Source organism: Centruroides sculpturatus, unplaced genomic scaffold (genome assembly GCF_000671375.1).
Source record: "Centruroides sculpturatus isolate CEXI.00-Female unplaced genomic scaffold, Cexi_2.0 scaffold266, whole genome shotgun sequence".
NCBI classification, from domain to species: domain Eukaryota; kingdom Metazoa; phylum Arthropoda; class Arachnida; order Scorpiones; family Buthidae; genus Centruroides; species Centruroides sculpturatus.
In genome coordinates, this window is record NW_019384421.1 from 645,248 (window position 1) to 654,510 (window position 9,263).

The following is a 9,263-nucleotide window of genomic DNA, read 5'->3' on the forward strand; positions in this document are numbered from 1 at the left end:
GGAAATTTCCAAAATTTACAACTTTTCGGTCGCTCTCGTTGAACTGGAAAAATTTCTTTATTACGACTAATACAGTATTTCGAAGAAATCGGCCCCCACTGTACTCGGCTAGAGATTGGTTCGGTTAGGCTTTTGTTTAAGTAAAATTTCGGCTCTTTCATCAGGGTTTTGTTTATGTCCCAATTCCGTAATCGCTTAATTATTTAACTACTTCTTAAGTAGAAATAAGTCGAAACCAGTTTGTACTCGAATATTTGTAGTCTCGGGAAAAAGTGGAAAGACAAATTTTTATGACAAACGGTTACGTAAACCGTAAATTTAAGGAAAATAAATTCTAGAGCTTTTTCTGTACCTCGTTCATCTCTCTCATTCATTAAATTTAGTTGTAAATGACGCTGTCGAATTAACAGTTAATTTTTTAACATTATACAAGAATTGTACACGTTTTTTTCTACATCTCCTTAAAGATGGAACATACTAAATCGTAATATCACCGGTTTAACATCGAAATCCGCGAGTAATATAAAATCGGAGAGCGGAATAAATATATCAAATAGTTTAACGGATTTTTTTAAACTCCTGTCAACTACAGAAAACTATCATAAAAACATACAGGTAAATTCTTTTCGGTTGGGTTAAGTTATAAATCTACTCGTGATTCACGTAATCGGGCAAGGGCGGCCAAATATCTAGCGGGCGAGCGGCTAACAGCCCAGAGCCGGTCCTGGATAAAATTAGAAGCGTTATACGTGTAGCAGCCACCCGAGCTAAACCGGGTGAGGTTGGTGCTCTGTAAAGCGCGTGCGCGAATCAGGTTTTTTGGATGTTGACAATAACTGTTAGGAAATAAATTATATTTGTACAATAGTTCATATTTTACTTTATTTTAAATAACTTTTTGTTACTAAATAATCTGTTTTTGTATCTGTGATAAAGTATATACAGTATTTATTATCTAATGTTTATCGCACGTAACAATGAAATTTCTTTTCATAGATAACGTACTATTTAGGAATTCTAATGTCATCGTATTTGGCTGCTTTTGTTGTATCTGTTTTATTCGAAAGTCCTATGATGGCTCTCGAGAAATTTATTTTAGACAAAATGAAAAAGGAATAAAAAGAAAGAGCCATTTGTAAAATAAGGATTCTCTTGGTGATCATCTCAATTGGCCTTTTCCAGTGACCAAAGGAGAAACATCACTTGATATTTTCTTGTAAAATAATTAAAATTTGTTTGTTGTAAAATTTGAATAAATAAAGAATAGTTTAAAAAATTCTCTAGCAATTAAAAATAATTTTAGCACTATCACACGCAAATACATTAGATGCCAATCTTTTAGACGCTTACATGAAGTCTGATATTCGAATATGCAGTGCCATAAAATTAGTCGTAGAAATCTATATATATGAGGATGTTTGTTTGTTTGTTTGTTCGTTGTACAATCCTAAGCCGTTCGAACAATTGCTACGAAACTCGGCAGATACTTTCAAATTCTTATAGGTTGTTATAGTTTGACAAATAGAAAATCATTTTTGGGGCTAACTGTTAATGACACCAGATAGCTTAAATACACTAAATACTTTTTCCTAAATTTAGTCCTATACATCCAGTAATCCGACACCCACTGGTCCCATATATGTCGGATTAGAGAGATTCTATTTTATTCTGTGCGAAATAGGAGTGCGTCTTATATGCCCCAAAACACGCCATTAATGTTACAGCTTATAAAATAAACATATCGTTCTATCTTCTTTGTAATATTGTCGTCCATTCTTTACTTTTGGCCTCGTTTATTTTAATTTCTTTCTATATTTTTCAAGCCAATTTCCGGCTTTTATGGCTCTGAATTTGGCGGTTTAAAATTCAAAAATTTAAATGATCTGACGTCGCTCATGTAGTCGCGAATTCTTTTCAATTCATAGATTTTAATTGCATGTAAAATTAAGTTTATCGCATTTTATTATTTCAATAATTTTTATTATCGCATTTTTTTCATCAAAATTTTAAACTTTAAAACGATTTAAATAAGAATTAATTTTAAAAATTTAAATATTATGACGTCATTTTTTGGCCCTCTACATTTTTAATTGGCAAAATGTGACGTCACGTATATCTTTAAAAAAATGGCGTTATCTCTAAAATATGAAAGATTCTTTATTTTGTAAACATTTAAAGCCAAAAAATACTTTTCAATCTGTTAATCGTTGCTTTTTAGGATTAAAAATAATAAATCATTCATAAAAAATTAAAAATTTGTAATTTGAATTAATAATTTGATTATCATTAAAATACTACATTTAGATTAAGTGTTTGTATTATCATATTAACAACAATTAATTTTTGGTTAATAAGGGAAACAATTGATTAACTGTTTGATAATTAAATATAATTTTTATTGTTTTACTACGTATCTCAAGTATCAACAGTTAGAAAATGTCGAGAAGAACGGCTCTGAGGCGAATTAAAAGGGAATTGATCAGTATCACAAGAGATCCACCAGCTTATTGTTCGGCGGGACCTATCGACGACAACATGTTTGAATGGCAAGCTACTATAATGGGTCCACCCGATAGTCCATACGAAGGAGGTGTCTTCTTTCTCAAAATTTTCTTCTCCAACAATTACCCGTTTCAACCTCCTGGAATTAAATTTGAAACCAAAATTTATCATCCAAACATCAATATAAATGGCATCATTTGTTTGGANAGAAAAATTTTACATTTTTTAATTGGAAATCTTTGTGTTTTTAAAAGGACTTTTTAGCGTTTTGGCGGCTAGTAGCCTAAAAAGGAAGGTCGGTCGCCAGGATTGTATTGTCTGGAACATAAAGTTAATAAATGGTGGTCCCGTTTGGGCGAATTTGGTCTCCTAATATGAAGTCATACGAAGTCTTTTGGACGTTAAGGTGAACTTCGATCACATGCGGGGCCATCATAACCTTTCCAATACGGATCACTTTTCAAATATTAATAGTATACCAATATTAATGAGTAGTCGTTGACCATCCTCTCTTCCGGGAGAAGGTCAACGACTAACCTTTTCGTGGAATTAACTGCGACACTCTTCCGCAACACTCTTTTCTTTCCAGCAGTATGGAGGCATTCGAATAGGAAAATTACATAATATAAAGTTACCGAGCAACACAAAATATGATTTAAGTGGTTTTCGAGGATGCAGAGTTTAAATATTTGGTTAAACAAAGAGTTAGGATAAGTTAAAATGTTACAGAAAGGTAATTTAAGATTTAAGGTTGATTTTGGAGTTTAATAATTTTCAAACTTTAAGCCCATATCTTTTTTATTAATATTGGTTAAATTATTAATGAGATTAATGAGAAAGGACCTATGATATATGCTATTCACAATTAATATTCTGTTATTAATGAGATAAACAGTAATTAAAGTTATGCTGGAAAAGGTTAGGAACAGATTAAAGATAGGGAGTATTAAAAGTCAATAGAGACAAAACTTACATGTTAGTTCTTGAAATCAGATAGGGGCTATTAGAGGAAAAAGAAGGAATTAGATTTCCGAATAAGTTACGAAAATGGAAATTTCATCAATTTAGAATTGTATTTGCAGAATAAGAATGAGTTATAGGTTGACAAATAGAATAAATGTGGGATGGCAATAACTCAAACAGTTTATTAGATATTGACAGTGATAAGTTAGCGATCATATGGAGTCTATGTTACTTGGTATTTCAATCGTTTATGTATCATACATGTATGTGTGCATATGCCTATATCATCTATACCAGGGGTGGCCAACCTTTTTTGCATACCATGCGCCAATTTTTTGATAGTCGAAATCAGATGCGCAGTGGCGTACCGTGAGTTTTAGCAGCCCGGGGCGGAGAGAAATTTCGGCCAACTCTTAATTAGGTATTTCAATTCAGAAGACGAAAATTCAGTTTTGCCACAGAACAAGCAATCAAAAATGCGGTTGTAGTGTAGCTACCCGTATAAAATAGTTCTATATGACATTAGTGGTGTACAGTACTGTAATGAAGCCAAATCTGGCAATGTTGCTCAGAACCGACTAAAGCGCCATTTGCAATCGTCCAATGCGCCAAGTTTGGCGCATGCGCCACGTTTTGGCCACCCCTGATCTATACATAGGACCCAATATGCCTGTATATACAATGGATAACGGACTGTATATACAATGTAGGTTATCAATGACACTGCATCCATATTCTACCTTTGATGGTGCATAATACCTTATAAACTACCAAAATAGACTCAATGAGAATTTCATACGTCAAAAATGATATCCCAAATACTACCTCTCACTGTACTAAATCAAGTAAAATTGCATAGTATTAAAGCTAATAAATTATTTGNGTTCAACACTACTGCAATAATGATGACGGTTTTACTTTCCAAGCTGTTATGTATACATAACTAGGCAAAGTATTGAAATCGTGTCAAATTCGACCATCCGCTATTTGAGACCTTTTGTATATAGATATAGATTTTGTCTGTATAGAGGATAGAATGTTTGTCTCTTTCTGTCCTTAGCTTTTTGGTTGATCTGCATCAATTTCTCATACTTATTCTCTGGGGCACTGATGAAAATCTATAGGCTGCCACATAAACCTTCTAAACTGAACGTGAATGAGAAACTTTAATATACGAGGTCTGTTCAAAAAGTATCGGACTTTTATTTTTTCCGCGTAAACCAATGATGCGCGGGAGGCCTCTTTCGGTGGAGTTGTGGAGGGAACAGTCATGCACAGCCCTGAATTTTTTCCCGCCTGCAGGAAGCGTCAGTCGTTGGCAGTCGGCCTATGAGTGAAAACATGTAGCGAGCTCTCGTCGGATTCCACTAAGTTGGAAAATGACTGAACAACGTGAGCAGCGATATTACATCAAATTTTGCCAAAAACCTTGGCGACACCCAAGCGTAAACCATTCGCAAGATTCAGCAGGCTTTCGGGGACGATCCTNCAATGACACTGCATCCATATTCTACCTTTGATGGTGCATAATACCTTATAAACTACCAAAATAGACTCAATGAGAATTTCATACGTCAAAAATGATATCCCAAATACTACCTCTCACTGTACTAAATCAAGTAAAATTGCATAGTATTAAAGCTAATAAATTATTTGTAAAAATAAAGTTTGCCTTTATCTGGGTAAAATTTCTGTCATCATTTACATGCACCAAAGGATAAGCTACAGTATTCACAATTGCAGTGTCATAGATACAAATTAAAATACAGATATCCGTCGTATAACACCGTAGTTGCGTTCCAAAAAAGTGTCGTGTTACGCGTATCCGTGCTATACGAAACAGATGACTACTGTTTCGTATAGCACGGATAACATGGGGTTGACTCCAAAAGTTAGCAAAAGTATAGACTATTATTCTTTTTCGTTACTAAGACAAAATGTTTCTTAAAGCAATCGATAATTTATTCCCAATCAATATTTAATTAACAATCGCAATTTAAATCATTGTATTACGCGTTAATAGTACTTTACTAAATACAAAGATTAATCTATAAAAACAAAACACGATGGCAAGTCTTAAAAACTAGTCTGAAAGCAACGACATCTGGTTGACGGGGAAAGCTAAGGACAAGGAAGAAGAAATTGCATTATCAGTTTTCATTAAAGTAAACCCGACGGAAGGCTGAAAAAAAAATTTAAAATTTCGATAGTCTAAATCCGTCAGCAAATTTGAGACAACACGCGTGCTTACTTGAAGAAAAAATGTTGACATCCTCTTCCTAGTTCAATTCTTGGATTAAAATGCTATTGTTTAATTAATTAAACATATTATTATTATTTTTTAAAACAAGAGTACAGAAAAACCATTTTTGGGGCTGACTGTCAATGATACCGGACAGCTTAAATACACTAAATACTTTTTCCTAAATAGAGCAGATTCTTTAGTCCTACACATCCAGTAATCTGACACCCGCTGGTCCCATATATGTCGGATTAGAGACACTACTTTATTCTGTGAGAAATAGGAGTGCGTCTTAATTTCAATAATTTTTATTATTGCATTTTTTCATCAAAATTTTAAACTTTAAAACAATTTAAATGAGAATTACTTTTAAAAATTTAAATATTATGACGTCATTTTTTGGCCCTCTACATTTTTAATTGGCAAAATGTGACGTCACGTATATCTTTTTTAAAAAAAATGGCGTTATCTCTAAAATATGAAAGATTCTTTATTTTGTAAACATTTAAAGCCGAAAAATACTTTTCAATCTATTAATTGTTGCCTTTTAGGATTAAAAATAATAAATCATTTTTAAAAAATTAAAAATTTGTAATTTGAATTGATAATTTGATTATCATTAAAATACTACATTTAGATTAAGTGTTTGTTTGTACCAACAATTAATTTCTGGTTAATAAGGGAAACAATTGATTAACTGTTTGATAATTAAATATATTTTTTATTGTTTTACTACGTATCTCAAGTAACAACAGTTAGAAAATGTCGAGGAGAACGGCTCTGAGGCGAATTAAAAGGGAATTGATCAGTATCACAAGAGATCCACCAGCTTATTGTTCGGCGGGACCTATCGACGACAACATGTTGGGTCCACCCGATAGTCCATACGAAGGAGGTGTCTTCTTTCTCAAAATTTTCTTCTCCAACAATTACCCGTTTCAACCTCCTGGAATTAAATTTGAAACCAAAATTTATCATCCAAACATCAATATAAATGGCATCATTTGTTTGTATATTTTAGAACGAAATTGGTCTCCAGCGCTGACCATTCCCAAATTGCTACTTTCTGTATGTTCGCTTCTCTGCGATCCGAACACCGAAGATCCGTTAGATGAAGAAATCGCCGAATTATACGAGAGAGATAAGGAAAGTTACAACAAAAATGCGAAAGAATGGACTGAGAGATACGCAATGGAACATTGAAAATTATTTTTCATTCGTCGTTTTCATTCTATTTTTCTTCATAACGCAAAAACACCCCTAAATTCAGAAAAATGTATCACAAATCCGGCAAATCTCTACAAAAATACGTTTTTTTATGCAAAATTATAATAATTATATAAATGAATGGGTTAAAATTTGTGCATAAACAAATAAATAACAATTATGTATCAATCTTGTCGATTTTTCTTGTTTTATTAAAAATTAAAACAACATTAAAAAATTATACAAGTGGAGCTTTATGGGCAATAGGGGAGTAGGACAACCCAACCCACCGCTCGCCTCAAGGGCTTCGCCTAATTGTTTCCAATATAGACTACTCGTAACAAAAATTTCGTGGCCATCCCGAGAAAGACCAATAACTTTTCGCACTCCTCTTTCCTAATTACGTTCTTGTTTTCGTAGAATTCATCTTGAACACGAAAAATTTTCAACACTACTGCAATAGTGATGGCGGTTTTACTTTCCCAGCTGTTATGTATACATAACTAGGCAAAGTATTGAAATCGTGTCAAATTCGACTCTCCGCTATTTGAGATTTTTTGTATATAGATACAGATTTTGTTTGTATAGAGGATAGAATGTTTGAATCTTTCTGTCCTTAGCTTTTTGGTCGATCTGCATCAATTTCTGATAGTCTACTTATTCTCTGGAACACTGACGAAAATCTACAGGCTGCCACATAAACCTTCTAAACTGAACGTGAATGAGAAACTTTAGTATATGACCACATTATAGTGAAATATTATATTTAATTTTTTTATAATATTATTTGTTTGATCTCCAAATGTATCCAAAAAGAGATTTGAAATCAATTTCTAAGTTATGCATGAAATGGAGTAAAGCTGATAATCTTTTGTGTATCATTCACCCCCTTTGAAAGTTTCTCATTTTGAAATTTTGATAAACTTAATACCTTTTTGTAGTTTCTTCGAAAAACATACGTAATTTCATTACTGTTTCATTATTTAGATGTTTTATTGCTAAAACATGCTTGTCTCTCAATTCAAATTATTTTCAGTGCTGAAATTATAAATATATAAAGAAAATTAAATAGTTTATTTCTTGCTATATCTATAAAATAATGACGTAGATGCCTTTATTAAGAGAAATTTATAAATTAGTTGTTGTAAATAAATTTAAAGGAAAAAGCAATTTAAACCATGTTTATAAGTTTGATAGTATGAAAAAAAATGTACACTATTTGCGAAGTTCCTTCTAATCGTATTAAAATTACTTTAAAAATTACCAAAAGATAATGAATCCGTTATATATTGAATTTAAATTGATCATAACAGAACGGACTATTATTAAAATTTGAAAACATTTATCATCATTTAATGTGAAAACCAATAAGTTTATCTTTCTAGAAGCGTACAGTATTTTGGCACCCATTGCATATAAGTATTCCCTGCTGAAAGAAAGGAAATGTGTCATTCTGCAGTTGATGCTCAGTGCAAAACTCTGCTAAACTTCGCTTTAACTTTTTCATTTCGTCGTATTTTTGTATAATTTTTTAAATGATTTATGCATGCTAGCTTGTTAAATTTGTGTTAAATTTAAATTCTGTTAAAATGCTTTTATAAATGTATTTTTTTCGGGGTGTGGAATGGATTAATCTAAATTACATTATTCCTTGTGGGAAAAATTCGTTCGATATTCGAATAGCCTATGGAACGAAATTTGTTCGAATAACGAGGTATCACTGTATAAGGTCATACAAGTATTATATATACTCGTATGTAGGCTATATCAGCGTTTCTCAAACTTTTTGATCACGCGATCTAGTAATACGGTATATGTATTTGTTTGTATCGGATCCGCGACCCAAATGTTTATAGTCTAATATAATTTTTTTTTAAAAAAACAGATAAATTGGAGTCACCGTATATTATATAACAAAATTTAAAATGTGCATTATTGAAGATAACTTCCACATGTGAAAAGTAACTTTAAATTTCTAGTAAAAGCGGTTCGGGACATTTTTGATTTGTAACAACAAAAACTAAACTTGAAGTAAGTTATTATTAAAATTTAATTATTAAAAATGACGATTGTAAATTAAACACAGTTTCAAAATTACTCAGGTGTATATTTTACTTTAAAAAATATTACAAGTTTTTTTTAATAAACTTTAATTAAAAGAGAAGGAAATGGGGATATAGAAGGGATCATGTATCATTTCTAAGTAGAGTCGGACTTAATGAAGATTTTACTCGTTATTAGCACTTACATTTTCTTTTCTTTTTTCTTTTTTATAAAGCTTATCTCTACCCTCAAAATTAAGCTTTTTTTCATAATAATAGAGAGGTTGAGGCACAAGGGCAAGTCTTAA

General features: G+C 31.9%; 2 protein-coding genes across 2 annotated transcripts in view; both read left to right on the forward strand.

Moving 5' to 3' along the window:
* Window positions 1–2,398: 2,398 nt before the first annotated feature.
* On the forward strand, window positions 2,399–7,090 carry LOC111619423 (ubiquitin-conjugating enzyme E2 D1-like). Its single transcript, XM_023361127.1, has 2 exons — window positions 2,399–2,707; window positions 6,720–7,090. Exons 1-2 carry the CDS (start codon window positions 2,437–2,439, stop codon window positions 6,908–6,910), a joined length of 462 nt encoding a protein of 153 aa, XP_023216895.1. The 5' UTR covers window positions 2,399–2,436; the 3' UTR covers window positions 6,911–7,090.
* Window positions 6,391–9,263, forward strand: part of LOC111619424 (ubiquitin-conjugating enzyme E2 D1-like) — a 17,956-nt gene continuing 15,083 nt past the window's right edge. The window contains exon 1 of the mRNA XM_023361128.1: window positions 6,391–6,568. Coding sequence (XP_023216896.1) covers window positions 6,470–6,568 — 99 coding nt within the window. The 5' untranslated portion in view covers window positions 6,391–6,469. The remainder of the gene's footprint in view (window positions 6,569–9,263) is intronic.